A 25,082-nucleotide genomic window follows, 5' to 3' on the forward strand; every position below is an offset into this window, starting at 1 on the left:
GTATTGCAAAATACATGCTAAAAGACCATCATCTGTACATGACATATACATTAAGACATAAAATATTCACCAGTTTTCTAACAGTCAATAACCAAAGCAATCCCTACCTATGTTGTTGTTCAGTCACTCAGTTGTATTTGACTCTTTGCGACCCCGTGGACTGTAGCCCACCAGACTCCCATGTCCATGGGATTTCCCAGGCAGGAATAATGGAGTGGGTTGCCATTTCCTTCTCCATGGGATCTTCCTGATTCAGGGATCAAACCTGCATCTTCTGCATTGGTAGGTGAATTCTTTACCACTGAGCCACCAAGGAAGGCTTCTCTCTAGCCATGCACTATTCTTAATTACCTGGTTTAATGGCACCAAAATATAATACATAAAAAGTGAATGCTTTGTGTATTTATTGACTAGGGTCAGACACAATATTGCTGAAAAATGTTGCAAGTGAAAAGCATACAAGATATAATGTAGTTGAGGTCTGATAGAAAACAAAATTTTGTAAAGCAATAATCCCTCAATTTAAAAATTAATAAAAGTTTAAAAAGATATAATGTAGATAAAGTCATATCATAAAGAACATGACAGAATATAGATATTACCTTTTTGAAACAAAAGTAAATTTTGAGTATTTACTATAAAACATGCACTACTGTAAGCCAACTGACAGCACTAATTTGCTTTAAAAGGCTTGAGATAAATTAACATGTTTTTCTCTAATCAGAGCAGGAGACACACCAAATGGCGCACAAAGTGGTAAGAGAAGCAGTATATGAATCTGAACCTACAGACTGAGAAAACTTATTTGAAAACTGAGAAAACACTGAATGAATAGATTAGAAAATATATAAAAAAAAAAAAAATACAAGCAACGTAGAAAGAAAATATCAAGGAAGATACAAGACAGAATTAGTCTGTTTAACTATTATTGAACCATCACATCTCGAAATGGGTTGTGAGTCATCATGGATGCACAGAGTGATTTAGGTTATGTCCTGAGAAACTTGTTCAATAAATGACCAGAGATCTTTACAGTGAGAGTATGTAAAAGGTGGAGGCATGTCGTAGGTGAGAACAGTGTTTCCATTCATATCAAGGTACTATGTGAGGAATGGTCAGGACTAAGAAAGGGCCTGTGTGGAGCATAGGGTACATAGGTTTATGTCAGATATCAGCTTGTGACCGCATGTCTTTGTGAAGGTAACTGAGAGCGCAAACTAATATACTGACCTTAAAAGAAAAGAACTGGTTCAGCAAGTTTATGGGCATTATACTATGGGTATGGGACAGAAACAAGAGAGATTTTAAAAAGTGACTGTGATATATGGAGAAAGCAGGATAATATCTGTTATACTATTTATAATGTAATGTATCGAAAGTGAAATTTGTAAGTTACAATGGAATGCTAATATTCAAGAAAAACATACACAATATTCCCGGATATTGTGTAAAAATCTTATCAGCAGATATCAGAAGGAAAATCCAGGAAAAGGCTATCTAAACCTGGGTATCTCTGCCAAATATGATTAACCTCTCTTTTGGACATTTATTTCATTTCTTCTTCCACACACGTTCATCTCAAGATCGAGGAGTATCAAAGAAAAGGAGGGACTGAAACTGACTCTAGAGGACCTTCCCAGTTACAAAAGCCTTCCGGAGGCATCCAACGTCTTTTTGTAGAAAAAGGCTTCATTCTCCTAGACCTTCCCTGAGTTCAAAAGAGCAGATTCAAACAGTTACTAATACATAAAAGGATCATACCATGTTCAAGTGGGATTTATTGCAGGGATGCACGATTTCTCAATAGCCATAAGTTAATCAGTGTGATACACCACATTAACAGTTGAAGACTAAAAACCATATGATCATCAATAGATGCAGAAAAGGTTCTGACAAAATTCAAGTGCCATTTATGAAAAAAACCCTTCAGAAAGTCAGCACAGATGGACCCTACCTCAACAAAATTAAGACTGTATATGTCAAACACACAGCTATCATACTCAATAAGGAAAAACTGAAAGCATTCCCCTAAACAACATGAATAAGACAAGAATGTTTACCATTGCCACTTTTGCTGGACATATTTCTGGAAGTCCTAACCACAATAATCAGAAAAGAAAAAGAAATAAAAAGGAATTCAAGTTAAAAAAATAAGAAAGAAGTAAAACTGTCACTATGATGCTACACACAGAAAATCCCCAAGATGCCACCAGATGACTACTAGACCTCATCAATGAACAGAGTAAACTTGCTAGATACAAAATATATAGAAAACTGCTGCACTTCTATACACTAACAATGATATATCAGAAAGTGAAATTAATGAAATAATCCCATTCACCATCTCAGAGAAAAGAATAAAACTCTAAGGAATAAACCTACCTAAAAAGTCATAAGAACTGTACTCATAAACTATAAGATGCTGATGACTGATACCAAAGATGACACAAACAGATGGAAACATATACAATGTTCTTAGATCGAAAGAAGTAACACAGTCAAAATGACCATCTTATCCAAGACAATCGACGTATTCAATGTAACCCTTATGAAATTAACAATGACATATTTCATAAAACAAAGAAAACCTTAATTTGTACCAAAATACAAAAGACTCTGATATCTAAAACGATCTTGAGAAGGAAGAACAGAGCTGGAGGAATCATGTTCCCTGAGTTCAGACTATACTACAAACTGACAGTCATCAAAGTGAAAGTGAAGTCGCTCAGTTGTGTCTGACTCTTTGCGACCCCATGGACTGTAGCCTACCAGGTTGTTCTGTCCATGGGATTTTCCAGGCAAGAATACTGAAGTGGGTTGCCATTTCCTTCTCCAGGAGATCTTCCTGACCCAGGGATTGAACCTGGGTCTCCTGCATTGTAGGCAGATGCTTTAACGTCTGAGCCAGGAGGGAAGTGGCATGATAATGGCACAAAACAGAAACTTAGATCTGTAGAACAGGATAGAAAACCCAGAAATAAACCAATTGACTTGGAGTCAATTATTCTATAACAAAGGAGGAAAGAACACAGAATGAAGAAGTCTCTTTAATAAGTGATGCTGGGATAAATGGATAGTTACATGAAAAAGAATGAAATTACAACATTCTCTAACACCACATACAAAAATATACTCAAAATGCATTAAACATCTAAATACTAGACCAGATACTGTAAAATTCATAGTGGAAAACAAATGCAAAACACTGACATAAATGTCAGCAAAATTTTTTTGGATCTTAGAGTCATGGTAATAAAAGCAAAATCAAACAAATGAGACCTAATTAAATTCAAAACCTGTCTGCAAAGCAAAGGAAACCAACCAAAGAACAAAAACACAACTTTTGGACTAGGAGACTATAGATGCAAATGATGCTACCTATAAGGGATTTATTTCCAAAATATACAAACACTTCATACAGCTTAATATCAAAACAAACAAACAACCCAATCAAAAACTGGGCAGAAGATCAAAACAGATGTTTCTCCAAAGGAGACAAACAGATGGCCAACAGTCACCTGAAAAGATGTTTGACGTCTCTACTTATGAGAGAACGCAAATCAAAACCGCAAAACTGTATCACCTCACACTGGTCAGAATGACCACCATTAAACAGTATACAAACAATAAAGGCTTGAGAGGGTATGGAGAAAAGAGAACCCTCCTACACTGTTGGAAGGAACATATATTGGTACTGCCACTTTGGAGAACAGCATGGAGGTTCCATAAAGAACTAAAAATAGAGCTATCACATGAACCAGCAATTCCAATCCTGGGCATATATCCAGAAAGGATGAAAACTAATTCAAAATGACACATGCACCCCAATGTTGTTAGCAGCGCTATTTATACCCGGCAAAACATGGCAGCAACCTAAATGTTCACTGACAGACAAAGGGATAAAGAATGTGTGGTACATATATACAAGGGAATATTGTGAAGTAAAAGTAGCTCAGCCGTGTCCAACTCTTTAAGACCCCATGGCCTGCGGCCTGCGAGACTCCCCTGTCCATGAAATTCTTCAGGAAAGAACACTGGAGTGGGTTTCCACCTCCACTGCATAAAACACAATGACGTAATGCCTTTTGCAGCAATATAGACAGACTTATGGATTATTCTAAGTGAAATCAGACAGAGAAAGACAAACATCATAGGATATTATATGTTGAACTGAAACAAATGATACAAATGAACTTATTCACAAAATTAACTCATCAGCATAAAAAACAAACTTATGGTTACCAAAGGGGATAGGGCAGGATGGTGGTGGGGGCAGGAAAGGGAGAGATAAATTGGAGTCTGAATATATACAAACTAATATATATATATAAAATAGATAAACAACAAGAACCTACGATATAGCTCAGGGAACTATATTAAGTATCTTGTAAACTGCTGTATACCTGAAACACAACATTGTAAAGTAACTATACCTAAAAAGTGGAAAACGCAATGGCAACCCACTCCAGTATTCTCGCCTGGAGAAACCCAGGGACAGACGAGCCTGGTGGGCTGCCGTCTATGGGGTCGCACAGAGTCGGACACAGCTGAAGCAACTGGGCATGCATGCATGCATTGGAGAAGGAAATGGAAACCCACTCCAGTGTTCTTGCCTGGAGAATCCCAGGGGCAGAGGAGCCTGGTGGGCTGCCATCTGAGGGGTCGCACAGAGTCGGACACGACTGACGCGACTTAGCAGCAGCAGCAGCATACCTAAAAAGAATGGTTAAAACAAAAACAAAAACACCTCTTGCGGAGATGTTCAAACGATGTTCCAAGGGTATAAAAACTACTAAATGGGGGAAGCAGTCTATGAAACAAGACATGTTGACAAAACTGAATACCCACCAGCAAAAGAATTTACTTGGAACATTATCTTACACTATAGAAAAAAATGAACTCAAAATGGTTCAAAGACCTAAACCTAAGCCCCAAATGTATAAAACTCCTAGAGGTAAACGTGCAGGAAATGTTTCTGGAATTTGGACCCACAAATGATTTACCAGATAGAACACCAAAAGCACAGGCCATAAAATAAAACCATTATTAATAAATTGAACTATATCCAAATTATAAACGACTGTGCATTAATGTGCAGTGAGTTTGAAAAGGCAATCAACAGTAAAAGAGAAAATATGTGGAAATCATACATCTGATAGTAAATGACTACAAAGAATATATCAAGAATTGTAAGAGGGACTGATCACCAGTTCCACCATAGGGACCATCCCCCAATCAACCATCCAACCCATTGCAAATACAAAACAGAAACACTAAAAGTAACACAGAAATGTGAACTCAATGCTAAAATAAAAAAATACTTACAACACACAGAACAACAGTGCAGCCAATAGCCTCATAGATAGAGACTGTGAACTTGGACAAACTTGTCCTGGGATAAATTCCCATACCATTTACAGACGCTAAAATATATGGACTTGATATACATGAACAACACTGTCATGGTGCCCTAAACAGAGTCTCCAAAGGCAGAAAATAACCTGGAAAGATGTATCAGGTTCTTGTGATACTTTCTCTCTCATAATCCTAGAACATGCTGACCACTCTACTGGATAGCTTCAAGTGGTGACTTTGTGCAGAGCAAGAAAATAACATTAGGAATAGTGTCTCCATCACAGTTTTCTGTTACCTAGTAAATCCACCCCACAGAGATTCAGCAGAGGCTGCCAATTAAACATAGGTGGATTATCACAGCAAGGAAACGAGATAAAATTTCAGACCCTCAGGAATATATTTCAAAGAAATTTAAGGGGTAAAATGATACAAAGTAAGGAGAATGTAACATCAGGAATGGTTGACATTCCCAGACTGGGTAGAGCAGCACAAGAGTAAAAATAATACAGTGTGAAGGTTAGACATCACAGCATCTTGAGATGGGACCATGTGCTCGACCTACAGATGGCAAGCTAAGAGCCTGTGGGATTCACATATGCTCCCCTTATAGGATCTGGGATCAAAAAGACGATCTCTCTACCCACTCTCCTTACATTTTCCTAAGTAACAACCACAGAGGATCCAATCCACCAGCTTGTCTCAATCCTATACAGAAACAAAATGCCCTTTTGAGATACTCATTTTTTCTTTACACGTTGTACTTTTGACTATTTTTACATCACTCCCCACTGTCCAGAGCTTTTTCCCATGCTCCAATGTGGAGATAATATTCAGATCTGAAAGAGAAATTCTGGGACTCCCTGGTGATCCAGTGGTTAAGACTCTGCATTTCCAATGCAGGGGGTGCAGGTTTGATCCTTAGCCAGTGACATGAAACAGACAGCATTTGAAGAGGGTCAGTTTAACCTTATGAAGCTGTGTCAATGCCCCAGTCACAGAACTCTCAGATGAAAGACATCAGGGCCTCCCAAGGGGCACACAGGGAAAATGCAGATACCCAAGGGCAGCTCTGGAAGGAAGTCATCCTCACCCACAGACAGCAGGTTCCTGTAGGTCTCCAGCATCACGTCCCTGTACAAGGCCCTCTGAGCAGGGTCCAGGAATTCCCACTCCTCCTGAGTGAATTCGATGGCCACATCCTCAGAGGTCAGTCGTTTCTGAAATCAAACCACACGTCACCAAAACGGCCATGAAAAGTTCTCATTTTCATGCAAAAGAGAAAGCATAGTAAGGGGTAAGGATTGACTTGGTTGAAGTATGTGTTCTAACAGATCCATGCAGGGGTATCTGGAGAAATTATGCATCTCTAATTTTAATTTCTTATGCTTTTTCATAAGACCTTATGAGATCCTCCAATTAATATGGATTTTTCATCACTGCTCAAAATCCATGAAATATGTATAAATAAAACTCAACACTGTATTGGCTATACAGAAGTGTCAGATACTATGCTCTACCCAGTGAGTGCAATTCATTATCTAGATGAGGTATAGCATGAGTGGTGTCTTCAGAGATGATGAAGTCCACGGCACTTTTAATGGAAAGGTCAAAAGTTTCAGTTATGACACTGATAACAGCAGCAAGGACCAAAAGTGTCTGAAGGCTTCCGGATGCTCTAAATTACTGTAGTATTACTCTAAACATTAAACAAGTACTTTACAGGCAAGAACCTGTCATCCATATAATAGCTCATTAAAGAACGATCTGTTCCCACCTTACAGAAGAAAAACTGTGTCACAGACACTCTGAGAAACTCAACTCAGATCAAGAAGGTAAGAATCGTTACACGAAGCACCTGAACTCAGAGGCTTGGGCTCAGCAACTGAAGCTTAAGCATCTAACAGTTAAGTAATACAGAGAACATGAAAAGTCCTTTGACAGAGGGCTCCTAAAGAAAACTTGAAAGCAGTCTAAGGTGAGCCTCCTCCCTGCCCCTCTTGTCTGCACGGGGAGCAGCTCTCTGGCCTTGGGCCTTCATCCCGTGAAAATGGACCTCTGCGCCAAATTCGTCTCCACCCACTTCTTGATCAGGAGAACCTCCCTGCTGTTGATTGATCACCGTCGAGACTGGTGGTGAAGGACGGGAGACACTGACTGATTAGAGCCACAGCAGCTTGGGAGCCCCAGGTCCCCGGACCATCTCACTTATTCCTAGCCACAGCTTCCAAACCAGTGCCATTTCAAGGGACTCTGACACAGAAGCCAAGTTCCCTGGAGCTGGAGCTGCCATAGCAGGGGTGGCTGCCTCCGGGCCTGGAAGTGGGACTTGTTCGGGACCTTCATCACTGTTATGCCAGGAACCCTTCTCTGAAACAGTAGCTCTTCTACGCCATGGGCTTGGCCCTCTCAAAGGCCATGGGGCTCTTTTGCTTGATGGTGGTCTAGCTCATCTTCATCACGATGTGAAGGAGCTGTTTCCACCTCCCATAGTTCTTTCTCCTGTGTCTGCCCTGTATGTTCCCTTTCCTGTAACTCCCCAGGCAGCCTGGGGAAAGTGGTGGGCTCAGGGTTTGACAGAAGGAAAACAAATAAATATTGTATTACTATGAAAAAAACACAAAGTTCAAGGCGAACAATGTGGAATAGCATGAAAGGTCATTATAGATGTGGATACAGAAACACAACTGATAATAATTTACTACTTAAAACACTAATAGGATTGTTTAGAAAATTTCAAGGCCACAGATTATACTGATAACATAATTTCAACTCAAAAAAAAAAGGTATGTAGTTTTTAAATAATGATGTCTTCTATCTAAACCACAGACTTGCACATGAATGCATACATATCTATAAAAAATTAACTGAAATGAGAGGATGCGTCTCCTGACAGATGTTTTTCGACAATTTTATATCATCCATTTATTCACATGTATTTCAGCATCTTTCAGACAATAAAAATGTATCCTTTGTATTGAGCTGAGTTTGTCAACAGCATTCTATACTAGGCTACCAAAAGAAAACAGGTAAAAATTAAAAAAAAAAAAATACTTGATCTAAATTCATAATAAAATTAAAATATACAAAAATACTAATACAATTTTATCCACTTAAATTTACATAGCAAGGCATTAACAGAAGCCAAAGACTTTCTTTGTTTTTTTTCCCCATAATAAAACAGTGATTTGAAACTAGTAGAGTCATTAGATTATGACAAAAAAAAATTATAGCAATAGTAACGTAAAAAAAACTTCTTGGAGAATTAAAAATCATGGCAAAAAAGAATATGAAAAAAAAATATAGTTATTAAGCACGACTATCTCAAGAAGCATCATGATGGGAAGGAAGCATTCAATACATTCCTTCTGAAATTACAGGGGCATGAAAGGAGCTGTCCAGGGTGTCTGTCTTTCACCACCATACGATGCGCATGCCCAGGGGCCACTAGAAGAAGTAACAGGAGGAAAAACACAGGGCAAGAGACACAGAGTTTGTCAGAGAGTTGAAACAGGTAGTACTCACAAACCTAAGGACATGGAAAGGTGAACAGTCAAAGGATGGAAAAAGTCCATCCTAAAGAGAGCAGGGGAGACTGTTACATCAGACAAAATAAACTGAAGGAAAAAAAAGTGCAATGAGATAAATATTGTATAATGATAAAATGGTCAATTTACCAAAAAGCTGTACCAAGTAAAATATATATATACATCTTATATTAGATATATCAGAAAAATGAAGCAAACATTAAGGGAAAGGAAGACAAATAGTGGCACAGGACTAGTATGAGATTTCAACGTCCAGGTTGAACAGGCATGTACAGATCACATGGCCCAACAAAAGCATAAAACACATGCATCTCAAGGACACATAAAACATTCTCTATGAGACACCACAGGTTAGGCCCAAATCAACAATTTTAAGAGACTGATACCATGAAAGTATTGAGAGGGTAACAGGCAGGAAGGCCAGGGGTCTCCAAAGGGAGGAAGTAGCCTGCAAGTGTCAGACATTTTTATCTCTCTTAAGCAGCAGGACGAAACAAACTAGCGATATTTTTTCCTTCTCTATACAAATTTAAGAAGAGGTTTCTCTTAAAATACTGTGTTGCCATAATGACACTTGGTTTCACCTGAAGTTAACTATTCTCAAACCTTGAGTTAACCAATGCCTTTCTCTTATGGAAGTGTTTATCTTAAGCTATGCTAATGTACTATATGCATTTACCGCAAACTGTCTTCAAGTCGGTTCCGCCTCTTGGCTCAGAACCTACTTGACAAACCAGGATGTTATATTCCGATATTGCTCCCCTAATCTATGTAAACGAAACTATTTGTATGGTGATCTGCTCTTCTTCAAGATTCAAGTTAATCATTTTATGGCCCAGGATGAACCATTTGGAGCCAAGATTATCCCGAAATGCATCTTATGGGTGAGGGGCCTGGTGCCATTCTGAGTTTTAAGACATTCCTTTCTTTCATTAACAGACTGCTAGTGACTATAGAACATCCAGCTGAAGACTAGCAGGCGGGTACTCTTTCTGCCCCCTTCTGATGCCTATGTCAGAAGCTTTCTCTATCTCCTTTATACTTTAATAAAACTTTATTACACAAAAGCTCTGAGCCATGAAGCCTCGTCTCTGGCCCCCGACTGAATTCTTCTCCTCCAGGGGCCAAGAATCCCGGCGTCTTTGCATGATTCAACAACAACCTTTCAGGATCTTCCCTAACAATGAAATAAACACAAGAAAAAAAGAAAATTCCCCAAATGTGGACATTAAACAACTCACTCTTACACCACAAATGGGTCTAAGAAAAAAATCACATGGAAATTCTTAAATACGTGGATGAAAACGAAAAGACAACATTAGAAAATTTATAACACACAGAGAAGACTGTCCTAAAAGGAAAGTCTGAACTGTTAAATGCTTACAGTAAAAAAGAGAAAAGATCTTAAATCTGCAATCTATTTTTAGACCTTTAGGAAGCAGAAAACAGAAAACAAACTAAACTCAAGTTTAGCAGAAGGAAACAGGTAAATAAGAAAGATTAAACCAGAGATACAGCAGAAAGAAGAAAACTATAAAAATCAACAATCCAAGAGTTGATGTTTTGAAAAAACTGTATAGGAAGACCCCCACCTAGACTAAGGAAAAGAGAAAAAAAGATTCAAATAACTAAAAACAGATATGAAACAGGAGTGATTACAACTGAGGTCAAAGAAAGTTTCTAGAGATAAGGAAGTACTATGACCAATAATGCTGATAAATGACAGAATATAGGAGATACTGGCAAATTCTCAGAAACACACAAACTCTTTTACTTATTAGGAAATAAAAAAATTGAGAAGTGTTGAAAGTAAAAGTGTTAGCCACTCAGTCGTGTCTGACTCTTTGTGACCTCATGGACTGTAGCCCACAAGGCTCCTCTGTCCATGGAATTTCTCCAGACAAGTATACTGGACTAGACAGCCATTCCTTTCTCCAGGGGGTCTTCCAACCCAGGGATAGAACCTGGGTCTCCCTCACTGCAGGCAGATTCTTTATGATTTGAGTCACCAGGGAAGCCCATTATACCTAGAGAGATTTAATAAATAGTCAGAAACCTCTAAGAAAAATACAGGACCAAATTCTACCAAACATTTACAAAAGAATTACCACTATTCCTGCTAATTCTATGGAGCAAGCGTGATTCTAATAGTTTGCTGATTTCCCAAAGACACAAGAAAGGAAAAGTAGAAACCAATACCCCTGACGAATACTGATGCAAAATTAAAATACTTGCAAACCCACTTCAACACATATTAAAAAGATCTGGAGAAACAGACATAGAGAACAGACAGAGGCGGAGGGGAGGAAGGAGAGGGTGAGATGTATGGAGAGAGTATCACGGAAACTTACATTACCATATGTAAAGTAGAGAGCCAATGTGAATTTGCTGAATGACTCAGGGAACTCAAACAGGGGCTCTCTAACAACCTACAGGGGTGGGATAGGGAGGAAGATGGGAGGGAAGGGACATAGGTATACCTATGGGTGATTCATGTTGGTATTTGGCAGAAAACAACAACTTCTGTAAAGCAATTATCCTTCAATTAAAATAAATAAAAAGATCTGATACCATGACCAAGTGGAGTTTATTCATATAAGGCAAGGAGAAGTCAACATACAAAAATCAATTAATATGACACACTACTTTAACAGATTTAAGGGAAAAAAAATACAGGATCAACTCGATGCAGAAAAAAACATTCAACAAAAATTTGACAATCTTTCAAGATGGAACACTCAACAAGCGACAAACAATAAACTATACCAACATCAACATAATAAATGCCATTATGAAAAGAGCACAGCAATGGGGAAAGAATAAAAGACCTTTTCCTCTGAGGTCAAGAAGAAGGTAAGGATGCACACCCTGCACTACAGTTCAACAAAGCACTGAAACCCTTAGAGCAATTACATGAGAAAAAGAAATCAAAGGTCAGCAAATTGAAAAAGAAGTAAATTTATCTTCTTCCCCACGTGACAAAGATTCATAGGTAAAAGTCATAAAGATTACAAAAGAAACCTGCTATATCAAAACAGATTCTTTAATAACCACACAAAGGATCAATCAACCAATTAACTCATTATCAAAACTGCCATGGCAATCTTTGTAGAAGCAGAATAAAACATGGTGAAAGTGATAGAACTATTCAAAGAGCAAACAGCAAAACTCCTGAGGAAGGAAGATGGAGGTCTCTCTATTCCAAAACCTATTACAAAGTAATCAAGATGATGTGGTACTGGATAAAAACAGACAAATAAACCAACTGAACAGAACACAGTACTCAGAAATAATTCTTTCTGTATATGTAAGGTATATCCACAAGGATGTATCCACAAGATACACAAAACGGCAAGGACAATCTCAATAATCATGATGGTGAGAAAATAGATATCCACCAGCAAAAGAATGAAGGTGGAATCTTGCTTGCATTAAAAGTTAAAACATTTCTGTGTCAAAGGATTCAATCCACAGAGTGAAAGGACAACCTCTGAAGAATGGAGGTAATGAAAATTTCCACTTGCCAGAGACTTAGATTCATTTCATAGATTAAATCTGATGATAAACTAAAAAACCCTGTATCACTGATGTCTATTTCTGAACTTTCCATTCTATTAACAGTAAGGATTTAAGGAGACTGACCCACATCTTTAGCTTGAACTGCCTTAACAAAGAACAAACTGCCCCTAATTGATCTGATTCCCAGATTTCACCAGCTATTGTGCATATTAATACCTCACTTCCAAGTGCAGTTTCCTTACCCTGGTCGACAGAGAGCAGACAGAGCGTCCAAGTGGGCCCTAAGCAATCCCTGCTGCCCAACAGCACTGAGACCCCATCTCCAACCCGTGGGTGAGAAGCCCTGCCCAGGACGGTGCCCAGGGGAGCCTCCTCACAAGGGCCAGGTCACCGGATCATGGGGATACGGCATCTAAGTGGAGACGACAGGCCCTGAGGGAAGGCCCCGGATGAGTGTGTGTATACAGGAGTCAGACAGGATACTCCAGAGTCAGACACGATTAGCAAGTCCAGAGCAGGGCATTTCAGGAAGGACAGACTGAATATGACCTTACCTGAGAAAGAGCCATGCCTGACTCCTTTTCTTTCCTCTTCCTCAACTTCAGGGCTTCCTCAGGCAACACAAGTCTTCAGAGGTCTATCATGAAAGTTGAAAACATGCCGCTTAATGCTTAGAGTCAGCACATCCCCTTTCTGAGCCCCAACGACACACACAGGGCAGAACTCACTGTGTGGAACAGACAGTCCTCTGTGGCCACTGTCTCAGGAGGGACTCAGGACCGTCAACTCCCGCAGAGAGACCAACATGGGACTTTCCCACACTTTCCCTCGGATCGCAATCCCCTCCTGGTGAGGCCTCATGTACACAGCAAGCAGGGGCCACCTCCACTGACCCCACGCCCCCTTCAGGTCACACAGCAGGCCCTGGTCCAGACCCACTCGGAGCAGAGTGCCCCCTCCTCAGCTCAGATCTCAGCCCTCAGGACTGGGAGGACTCAGAGTCCTGACGCTCAGTGAGGGAACCAGACTGGAATCAACTGGGGCACCTGAAACATTCTCGAGCCGTGGACCACCACAAGTTACCTGAAGGGGAATCTGTGGTCAGAGGGTACAAAACATGGGTACGCAAAATGCCTCATCAACGAAACGTGAAGCCTGGACTGAGCACCATTCAGAGGAGAAAAGCACCTCCCAACTCTCTTTTTCATCCCAGCCTAACTAAGGTGTAACTAACAAAAATGGTATAAACGTACTGTGTACAAAGTGATCCTGTGATAGATTCATACATTGAATAATTATTACAGTGGAGTAAGTTACACTTCCATCTATGAGTACACTGTATTTCTCCTCTCTGGGCGAATTTCAAGTATATAGAAACACTACCGGCAGCATGCAGTACCTCAGATTCCCAGAACTGAAAATCTCTACTCTTTGCCTAACAGTGTCCCATTTCCCCCTCCACCCAGCTCCTGGTAACAGCCTTATTACTCGATGGCTCTATGAGTTTGACAAGTCTAGTTTCCACATACAGTGTCTGTCCTCCTTTGTCAGCCTTCTTTAACTTGGCATAATGTTCTCTAGGTTCATTCAGTTCAGTTCAGATCCTTGATTTTTATATACAGAGAAAAAATAGTTCATGAATATACAGTATATAATAAATATTTCTATACCACACTTTTGTACCTATTCTTTTGTCAAGAGACATCTGGGCTGTGTCTGTGCCTTGGCTACTGCAAATCCAGTCACACTCATGGGACTGCGGACATATCCCTGAAAAACTGACTGCTTTCCCTTTGGATATCTGTCAGAAATGGGTTTGACAGACTGTAGGCCTGTTCTATATCAATTTGTTAAGGAACTTCCATTTTAGTTTCCAACATAGCAGTACCATTTACATTACCACCAACAGTGCAGTTAAGATTCCGTGTTTTCTGTACTGTGCCTGTGTATGCGCTTATTTTGGGAGGGACAGGAGTGGTTAACAGAGAACCCAGCACTGGCCTGGCAGCAAGAGAGTTGCAGCTGCATCTTCTAGAGGACCAGCCTCCGGGCTGCAGATCACTGAGGTATCGCTGCCCTGTGATTCTCGGAGCCATCTTCCCCTACGTCACAGGACTTTATGACTCTTCGCAGGTTGGGCCCAGAGATCCCGACTGAGTAGGACTACCTTATAACAAGCATTCTGTGATCTTAACCTTAGTACTCCTATTTTCCCAGAGGGACTCAAACAAACTTACAAACTTTTATGGTGTCCAACAGAGTATCCACAGAGCCCATGATGAGCCTCTAACCCTCTTATGCAAACACAAAGCATTTCAAGCCCTGATAACTCACGCATGAGGCAAAGTACAAAAGAGGACAGCCAAGGATCCACAGACACAAGACACGGTATTTTCATTTACAGTGAGTGATCCAGGTCAAACACTGAAATCTCCAAAGACTATGAAAAAGAGGGATAATTCCAATGATGCTCATGGCCCACTGAGACCTCAGCATCTTCCAAGGAAACACTCCAGATTCTCTTGGTATCTTCCCAAATGCTCGTGAACCTTTCTTCACCAGCAACCCCAAGTACACAACGATACCAAAGTTGATGCAAAAAACGACCTGATACTTTCCCTGTTACTCTATGCTCCCTCCCTGTTAAAGAGCCAACAAAAGCCAGGGCTTGGAGTGGATGCTGGGGGCACCTGCTAGAACCAGCCCCTCAAGCCCAAGGCTCCCATCCTCCTGCACCCACAGGTTCCTGCGGGCTCAGCCCAGGCCACAGTTCTAACAGTGGAAATGGCTTCTCTTGGGTGAATTCCACGTCCTTCATTGCTGCTCACGTGTGGTCATGACTTGTCAAATCAAACCTGTGCAGGCAAGTGTCAGCCTCAGCACTGCTGTCCCGGGAACACGAGCTAAGGCATTGGAACCTCAAACCATTCCATGCGGGCTCTCCAACAAACCCGCTCCCAGGTTCTTCAGCCTGAACTGAGACATTCTTTTCCAACAGATCCACACCCGCCTTGTCCCTGCAACTACACTTGGGATGGGCGCACGCTCCATTCACTGGGCTCACCTTGATGCCCCCAAGTACTGCCACAAGCCTCCTGCAGACCCCACCAGGCTCCCTCCGCTTTCCCCATTTGTCTACCTCTCCTCCCTGCATGTCTGGACTAAGCAAGACTAAAGTGCACAGGGGTTCCTTGGCAAAGGGGATCACAAGAGGAGTGCCCACCAGCTACCACACAAAGGACACTGCACGTGCAGTATGGAAACCAAGAGACTGGCCCTCCTGGGAAAGTCTGCCACCACCTGGGGACACTATGGAGTCCAGGTACAAAGGCATTTGAGATGAGGAAGTCTCAAAGCAAGGGTCTTCAGGTCTCACTCTCTCCTGTTTTCCCCACCCACACCTACTTAGAAAATATTCTAGCCCTTGGGAGGGGGGAGGGCGGGCAGCGTTTCCTTCCTGCCCTGTTAGGTTTTGCATTTCTGCTCATCCTCAGCGCACTGAAATCACAATCACTGACACTCAGCACATGAACTCCTAGAAGGCAAAGCTGCTGTCCATGATGGTGACTGGTCACTGGATGGACAGAGCTTAGATCTGGGGGCTGCAGAGGACGAAACACAGCAGACTAAACATGGGGACATCTTAGCCTGCTGCTTGAGGACACCAGTTCTATAGGGCTTTTCAGGTTTTCCTATATTTCTTGGCTCTTCTTTTGAGTAATTACATAGTCTACATGGGGTAAAGATCAATTACAGCTGAAATGTCCAGAACATGGGAAATATCTTCATCACCTGCCCTGTTCTCCTGGTTTTCCTTAGGGATTATTCAGCCCAACTCATAGTCCTGTCATCTAAAGACATTTCCAGTATCAGGTACTGCAGCCATGTTTGGAAGAAGAGGAACACTGCTGCTGCTTCTAAGTCGCTTCAGTCTTGTCCGACTCTGTGTGATCCCTTAGACGGAAGCCCACAGACAGAAGCCCACCAGGCTACCGTCCTCAGGATTCTCCAGGCAAGAACACTGGAGTGGGTTGCCATTTCCCTCTCCAGTGCATGAAAGAGAAAAGTGAAAGTGAAGTCGCTCAGTCGTGTCCGACTCTTAGCGACCCCATGGACTGCAGCCTACCAGGCTCCTCCGTCCATGGGATTTTCCAGGCAAGAGTACTGGAGTGGGGTGCCATTGCCTTCTCTGAGAGGAACACTATGAGCCCTAAAAAGAGGGGAACCAGGAAGGACTCAAAATAACCCATGAAGAAGGGCATTAATTTCTGCTGATGGCAACTGATACAGAGGCAATAAACCTGGGTAACATGAGAGAGACTGTTAGGAGGGGATGGGGAGACCTCTCTGAGCCTAGACTTGAAGGGTGACAAAGGGCCTGAGCCAGGGTGACCTGAAGGTGAGAAAAGGAACTACAAAGTCAGACAGAAATGGTTTTGGTATTTGGAAACAGAGAAAAGGTAAATGAGACCAGGACAGGCTGAACCACGAGCAAACAGTCAGCTCCCAGGATGAGGCTGGAGACTCTTACAGGGCCCTGAGCTTGACAGAGGGCTGTGGAGCCACAGCGAGGAGTCAAGCTTTTGTCCCAAGAACAAATGAAAGCCAGTGGAGGTCTGAACGTCAGGACGTAAAAAAAAATCTCCCTTCAGATTTAGCCTTATTCATAGAAGTCATCTAATTCTGAGCCTGTGATCCTGCCTCCATCCTACAGTTTTCCTTTTCATTTTTCATTGAGGGAGGACTGGGATCTATTTAAAATTCTAATTACCGCCAGACACTCCCTCCAAACCAGAACTGCCACACACAGACACACAGCCAATTTGGCTAATCATTTCAGGGGTCAGTGTTGCCCACGCTCAGAGTTTCCGGTCTAGTCTCTCATCTCCATGTTACAAGTGGGCTCCCTCGGGCCCAGATTGAAGCCGTTTATGAGAAGGTCTGAGCCGAGTGAAGAGAACCAGGTATAACTGATTAATGAAATGGGAGGCTGAAGGGCAAGGGGGCCAAGTTTGTCCTTAATGCCCATCCCATTTAACACCAGGAACATCTGTCATGTATCTGAGCAAAAGAAACTTTTCTTTCAAGATTGGGTCAAACTGATACCAAGCAGGTAATTCTTTATTAGAAGATTGCAGTAAAATATTTTTAAAATACAGAATTGCAAATATATATCCACTGGTACAAAAAACATTAGAAATAGGATCTGAGCAACCTTTTTCATCATGAATAGAGACGCTCTGTTGGAAGGTTCCAGGTCAATCCAGCCCATCCTTCCTCATTCGCAAAGAAAAGTCAAAAAGGGACCTGAGGGAAACATCTTCATATCACCTCACAGCCCACTTGTTTCACTGATCATAGAAAATGGAGAAAACAGACCATTACACTAACCAGTTAAAATAGGTGTTGTTTTTTTTTTCTTTTTTTGAAAGGAAAGAATGAAGCATTTTATTTTGTTGGTTTTATCATGTTAAATGTTCTTTTATTTTCCCATTTCTCAAAGAAATGCCTTTAATTTCACAAGATCTAATGTCATACCTCCGTTATTCTCTGGTAAAGAGCTGAGACCAGAAATATCCATTTGTGTGTGCACACATAAACACATACACACAATTCAAGTCTTTGGTAAAACCACAGTTGAAAATATGTCTGTTTAATTACACAATGTCCCATACATAAAACCCTCCAAGATGTATTTCTCTTTGAATTCAGAGAAAGGGAGGCGAGGTGATCGTTGCTTATTAACTTTAATTTTTTCAGTTTCCTCATTTTTAAGTATTATAATTGGAGGATAATTACTTTATAATATTATGATGGTTTTTGCCATACATCAACATGAATTGGACATGTGTCCCCCCCCATCCTGAACCACCTTGCACCTCCCTCCTCACCTGATCTCTCTGGGTTGTTCCAGAGCACTGGCTTTGGGTGCCCTGCTTCGTGCATCGAACTTGCACTGATCATTCTATTTTACACATGGTAATATACATGTTTCTATGCTATTCTCTCAAATCATGCCACCCTCGCCTTCTCACACTGAGTCCAAAAGTCTTTCCTTTACATCTGTGTCTCTCTTTGTTGCCCTGCATGTAGGATCATGGGTACCATCTTTCTAAATTCCATATATAAGCAGGAATATACAGTATTCGTCTTTCTCTTCCTGACTTATTTCACTCTGTATAATAGGCTCTAGGTTCATGTACCTCATAAGAACTCATAAACGAGGTGACATTTTTGCTAAGTATGGCACAAAATAGTCTAAGATGATTTACTACTTACCAAAGAAAGTTTCAAATGTACAAGACGAAGGGAAGAAAGCACCCAGGCAAGGAATGAATCGGAAAAAAATTTTAAAGAAAAAATTGTGAATTAGTTTTAATCTAAAAATCTGGTGTAAAAGTTTAAAAAAATACTGAGAATAATCATAATCAGAAAAGGATGATAAGAGTAGAATACTGGAAACTAAAAAAGCTTATTTCTGAAGTTAAAAATTATTACAGAAACTGAATGAATTAAGACCTATTCCAAGCCACAAAAAGCACCATACATATAGAAAGGAGAAAATGTGAATCCATTTAAAAAAAAAAAGTGTTCCTTTAAAAATGCTACCCAATAATGATACAGTGGACAAGAATCTGCCTGACAATGCAGGGGACATGGGTTCTATCCCTGGTTGAGGAAGATCCCACAAGTACAAGCAACTAAGCCTGTGCACAACTACTGAGCCTGTGCTTTAGAACCTGGGAGCCACAACTCTTGAGCCCACGGCACAGAACTGAAGAAAACACAGCCAAAAAAATTAAAAAAAAAAAAAAAAAAAGCTATCACAGAGTGACAGAGTCAGTCATTTCTTGCTCCAGGTGTCTTCTTCCCTGACCTCTATCTTATGATAGGACAAGGGAAGGAGTTCACTCACAACTCAGTGAATCAAGCCACTGCTCCAGGCTCAACAGGGTTTGCAAATGAAAAGTCATCTTCTGCCACAAGTAATAAAAAAAGACACAAGCCTTATAGACAAGAGTTTTGAAATTCTCAGCCTCCTCTCTATAACTAAAAAAATCATCTGTATCCAAACAACTGGCCACACCTGGATCGAGCTTACCCCTCTGTTCACCTATCTCCCTATTTCATCTGAGTCTCCATGTCTCTTTCTCTCCCCCTCTGCTCTCCTGCTGTTCCTGTCCTATTTCCTCCCTCACACGTGTCCTGTCTCAGGCAGCTGCAATTCGTTCCCCCTCGACATGCTCTCTCTCTCCAACCTTCCTGAGTCCTTCAAAAATCCATACCTGTGTATGCCTCTTTCTTCCCCCATTTCGGCTCCCTCTCTGCGCTCCAGATTACTCCCCTTCTCTCGCTGTGACTCTCCCTTCCTCCCCACTCTCTGGCAGGCCACGTGGTTACGCTTCCTTCCAGCCCTTTCTTCCTCTGCTCATCTCTTGCTCTGCCAGCACCATTATAAAACCGGCCACCTCACATTGAGACTTGAACCCTTGTGGCGGGACCCCAACCAGCTGAAAACACAACCCCGGACTCTAACTCAAGAGGCCTGGACTCAAACCCGGCCAAAACTCAGTTAGGGACTCTCCACCTCTGACTTCCCTCATCGCCCTTCGCCTCCCCGCTCCCATCAACTGATACAGGGCAGTTGTCCCTATGCTGTTTTCCAATCCCTGGAGATCTGGCTTTTTAATTTATTAATACTTCTCTATTTTACTCACTTGGCTATTTTCAAGGCTTAACCTCTTTGACTTGATTATCCCTTTGCAAGTCCCTCAGCCATTCTCAGTGTTCCCACTGGTTCTCCCTGATGCTTTTCTCCTCAGTTTCAGTTATTTCTCTCAGTCCTTCTGACTCTGCTTCTCCTGATCCTCCTGCCTCCTGAATTTACTGAGTGGGCGACAGAACGCGACGCCCCCGGACCGGAAGACCACCTTTTCCGACCGAGTTGAATTGGGCATGGAACAGCACTGGCGGTCACAAGGCTGGACCAGGTCACCTACCCTACGCGGGGTGAGGGGACGGGCTGACAGGAAAGGGGGGAGGCCTGAAGGGAAGAAGGACCGGCCTGAGGAGACGCGAGGACAGAGGGGCTGGGAGAGAAGGGGTTCAGAGCGGGGCGGGCTCTCCGTAATCCCGGGACCAGGGAGGGGGCGCGGCCTCTCCGGGAGCGGGGGCGACGGGCTCTGCCTCCAGCGGTCGAGAAGGCGACGCGGCGGGGCGCGACTCCAACTCCCGAGAGAGGGCTTTACTTGGCGACGCCAGAGGTAAAAAAGGGTTTTAAGCAGGAAAATGTCGCCAGAGGCGGTGTCTACGCGGACAGAGCGCCGAAACCGACTCAGAAACACTTCAAACCCAAACGAAAAGATAACTGGGCCGCAACGGCAGCGTCTATTCGGGGCCGAGCACCGGGTGCCAGGGTTTTCAGGTCGCTGGCAATTCGCACACCATGAGGACGAGTGAGCGGAGACGGAGGTGGGGATTGGAGGGGTGGCGAGCTCTGCAAACTTACTCTAGAAGGAAGCTTAGACGCCGCTCGGGGATCTCGGCTCCGCGCTCTTCAACTTCCGGGTCTGTGTGAAAGGGCTTTTGGTATTAGAGCCGCGGCTTCCGACCAGGGGCGGGGCGAGCACCGGCTGTGAGCAGAGTTCGTGGGAGGGGCGGGCCCCGGAGGGGGGTGGGGCCTGTTACCTTGAGAGCACTAAGTTACCTTCTGTAACACTGCTAGGTAAAAGCTTCAACTTATGTCGGAACCCAAGACACTTCCTCTTAAGACTAAAAGGGTTTATTCTCAATAAAAAGCTGTTTTTCACAGCATGGTGTGCTCAGATCCTGCTAGTGAGGCTGAAGCAATTCAGGGATCTCGAAACTTCGGCAGTTTTAATAAACAGGAATGGGATTAGTCTCTATATTACAAATACAAAACTCTCCCTGGGTAGAAATGGGCTATTCCCTACTGACGCCCTACAAACCAGCAAACTCAGCATAGTGCTGAGTTCAACCAACTGAGGGTCAGCACTTGGGTGTCTGAGATGGAGGACTTAAGGGATGTGATCATTTGGGTCACTAACCACAGCCCTAAAATGAGCAAGACACTTTAAATGATTATAAACTGCGTTACTGTTTATTTTATCCAACGGGTTTTAATTATTTCCCTTTCTAAACCCAACTCTTTAAACAGTGACATAAAGGGGGTTGTATAAGCAACTCTTACAATGACAAATATCACTGTGTACGTTTAAGCTACAGAGAAAAATTAAGTGATACATATACTGTGAAACGATTATCACAATAAGTTTACCAAGCATCCATAATTTTGTATAGATAACCTAAAAAGAGATAGCAAAATAGGAGGGAAAAAAAACATTTTTTTTTTCTTTTGATGAGAACTGCATTAAAATATTCTATTCTGTACTTTGGAGGAAGTGCTTAGTCACGCAGCTTTGTCGGATTCTTTGCGACCCCATGGACCATAGCCTGCCAGGCTCCTCTGTCCGTGGGACTCTCCAGGCAAGAATACTTGAGTGGGTTGCCATGCCTTCCTCCAGGGGATCTTCCCAACCCAGGGATCGAACCCATGTCTTGTGCATTGCAGGCGAATTCTTTACTGTCTGAGCCACCAGGGAAGCTTAACTGTTAAGTATCTTTCCCAAAAACTTGTTTAGGAAATTACACTAAATAATACCCATAATGTAATTTCAAGTTGGTTATATATTCAGCGTGAACATAATTAGAATCTTTCACTTGCTATTTGCAAGTTCTAAAATATTTTAGGTCTTTATTTTCTAAAGCTATTACAAATCTCTACAGCATATTAAAAAGGAGAGACATTACTTTGCCCACAAAGGTCTGTATAGTAAAGGTATGGGCCAGTAGTCATGTATGGATATGAGAGCTGGACCATAAAGAAGGCTGAGTGGTAAAGATTTGATGCATTTGAACCGTGGTGTTGGAGAAGACTCTTGAGAGTCCGTGGGACTGCAAGGAGATCAAACCAATCAATGCTAAAGGAGATCAATCCTGAATATTCACTGGAAGGGTTGATGTTGAAGCTGAAGCTCCAATACACTGAGAAATCAGACAAGGTCTCTGTGAGGAAGAAACACTTAGGATTGGTAAGGCGGGAAATGGAAGAGTGTTGCAAGCAGAGAGGACAGCCTCAGTGGCAGCTCTGAGGCAGGAAGATATTTACTGCACAGGAAATCAGCCAGTGTGACTGGCACACAGCAAAAGTACATGGGGTAATGCCAGGCAGAGGCTAATTTATGGATTAAAATCTTTGGATTTAGGACTTGATTCCAAAAGCTACAGAGAGTCACTGAAGAAACAGCAAGAGGACAGTTAGACGCTTAGATCTGTTTTTCAGGGCTCAATCTGCTGTGGGCAGAAGTTGTTGTTTACCTGCTTACTCATGCCAGACTCTTTGTAACCCCTCTGATGGCAGCCCCGCGAGCTCCTCTATCCATGGAATTCTCCAGGCAAGAATATTGGAGTGGGTTCCCATTCTCTTCTTTCATTTTACTTCTTCATTCAGTAACTATGTCAACATTCTATTTCTTTTTCAAAGCTTATTTATTTTGCTTATGTTGGGTCTTCGTTGCTGTGAGTGGGCTTTCTCTAGTTACAGCTGCAGTGCAGGGGCTTCTCATTGCAGTGGCTTCTCTTGTTTCGGAGCACACACTCTAGAGTGTGCAGGCTCCTGGGCTCTAGAGCACAGGCTCAGTAGTTGTGGCCCATGGGCTTAGTTGCTCTGAGGCATCTTCCCGGGCCTGGGATGGAACCCGTGCACCCTACATTGGCAGGCACATTGTTAGTCACTGTACTACCAGGAATGCCTCAACATTATCTTACTCTAGTTCAAAAAAAATAAAAAGTAATACAAGCAGAAAATAACATACAGAAGATTTCTTCCAATCTTTATAAAATACCTGTATTTTAAAATATGTAAAAAAAAAAAAAAATATGTGGCCCTCCCTACGGGTAAGTGGTAAAGAATCCACTGGGCAATGCAAGAGATCTGGGTTGTTGCCTGGTCTGAGTTCCCACATGCTGGGGGGCAACTAAGCCCGTGAGTCTCAATTCCTGAGCCAGAGATCTAGAGCCCAGGAAGTGAAACTACTGAAGCCAGAGGGCTCTAGACCCTAGGCTGCAAGACAAGAGAGGCCACCACAATGAGAAGTGTGTGCACTGTACCAGAGAGTGGCCACCACTCGCCAGAACTAGGGAAAAGACACTGAAGCAATAAAGATACAGTATACGAAATAAATATATTTGAAAAATCAAAATGTGATTTTAGGTATGTACTTATGAACAAAATCCAAAATTTATCATTTTATTCCATTAGGAAAATACTGAATCAAGATTAGTAAAGTTGGAGAATTCCATCATGGTCCAGTGGTTAAGATCCCTCACTTCCACTGCAGGGTTTCAGGTTCAATCCCTACTCAGCAAACTAAGACACTGGAGAATGCATCATGTGGTCAAAAAAGAAAGAAAAATATCTTAGTAAGCCTGATTTCAGTTTAAATTAGATGATGTAACAAAACACTCTCTAGCCCTGACAACGCTTTCTGAACGTTCCACTCCATTCCAAATACTTAGGTTTTCAAGGAGGTGCTCATTTCGTTTTAAATGTACTATAAAAAGTGAGAACTGATTTGCACTCATTGGCCTCTTTTGCAGATTTTACCATGTACTGTACATATTAATACCTGAGGTCCACATACAGCTTCTTTACCCTGGTTGACAGAGTGCAGACAGCACATCCAGATGGGCCCTAAACAGTCCCTGCTGCCCAACAGCACTGAGACCCCGTCTTGAACCCGTGTGTGAGAAGCCCTGTCCAGGGTGGTGCTCAGGGGAGCCTCCTCACAAGCTCCGCGTCACCGGGTCATGGGGAGACGGGATCTAAGTGGAGACGACAGGCCCTGAAGGAAGGCCCTGGGTGAGTGTGCGTGTACAGGAGTCAGACAGGACACTCGAGAGTCAGACACGATTAGCGATCCTGAGAAGAGCATTTAAGGAAGGCAATGTGAGAATCCACTGAGACTATGACCCTACCTGAGAAAGAGCCATGCCTGATTCCTATTCTTCCTCTTCTGCGCCTCTTCATCATGAGTCTTCACAGTTCTATCATGAAAGTGGAAAACATGCTGCTTAAGGCTTAGAGTCAACACCTCCCTTTCCTGAGCCCCAACCACACACACAGGGAAGCCCTCACCCTGTGGAACAGACAGTCCTCTGTGGCCACTGTCTCAGGAGGGATTCAGGACAGTCAAGTGCCACAGAGAGACCAACAGGGATCTTTCCCACACTTTCCTTGGCCACACTCCCCTCCTGCTGAGGCCTCATGCACACAGCAGCAGGGGGCACCTCTGCTGACCCCACGATCCCATTCAGGTCACACAGCGGGCCCTGGTCCAGCACCACTCTGAGCAGGGCGCTCTCCCCTCCCCCAGGGCCCGATCTCAGTCTCAGAAGTGGAGGCTAAGAGCCCTAGTGCACAATGCAGGATCCAGATCGGAATCATCTGTGGCTCTGTGCATATTCCTGGGGCGAGGCCCCACACGAGATCCTCAGGAGCATGTCTGATGGGGGAGAACCAACTAACCAAAGGAGTATGTGTATACACACCATACACCCTGTGAGCATGTGACACATGTGTAC

At 42.5% G+C, this 25,082-nt stretch overlaps 1 protein-coding gene and 1 pseudogene across 9 annotated transcripts in view; one reads left to right on the top strand and one right to left on the bottom strand.

Moving 5' to 3' along the window:
- Positions 1–24,506, bottom strand: part of LOC147354482 (zinc finger protein 610-like) — a 30,731-nt gene extending 6,225 nt beyond the window's left edge. For 3 of the 9 annotated variants that reach the window (XR_015146449.1, XM_086354192.1, XM_086354188.1), the window contains exons 1-4: positions 20,929–21,053; positions 12,974–13,056; positions 6,446–6,572; positions 4,600–4,713 (exon numbers count right to left, since the gene is read on the bottom strand). Coding sequence is in view for 7 of the 9 variants with exons in the window: in XM_086354192.1 (XP_086210318.1) it covers positions 4,600–4,713; positions 6,446–6,572; positions 12,974–12,988 (256 nt within the window). In the remaining 2 variants the exon portion in view is untranslated. Of the gene's footprint in view, positions 1–4,599; positions 4,714–6,445; positions 6,573–12,973; positions 13,057–20,928; positions 21,054–24,476 lie in introns of those variants that run through there. The other 6 variants (XR_015146450.1, XM_086354193.1, XM_086354191.1 and 3 more) reach the window with 4 other exon arrangements.
- On the top strand, positions 7,403–7,800 carry LOC147354483 (ATP synthase F(0) complex subunit C2, mitochondrial pseudogene; annotated as a pseudogene).
- Positions 24,507–25,082: the final 576 nt, after the last annotated feature.

This window comes from Bos grunniens, chromosome 18 (genome assembly GCF_055505025.1).
Source record: "Bos grunniens cultivar Pamir isolate PY7600 chromosome 18, Bosgru_T2T1.0, whole genome shotgun sequence".
NCBI lineage: Eukaryota > Metazoa > Chordata > Mammalia > Artiodactyla > Bovidae > Bos > Bos grunniens.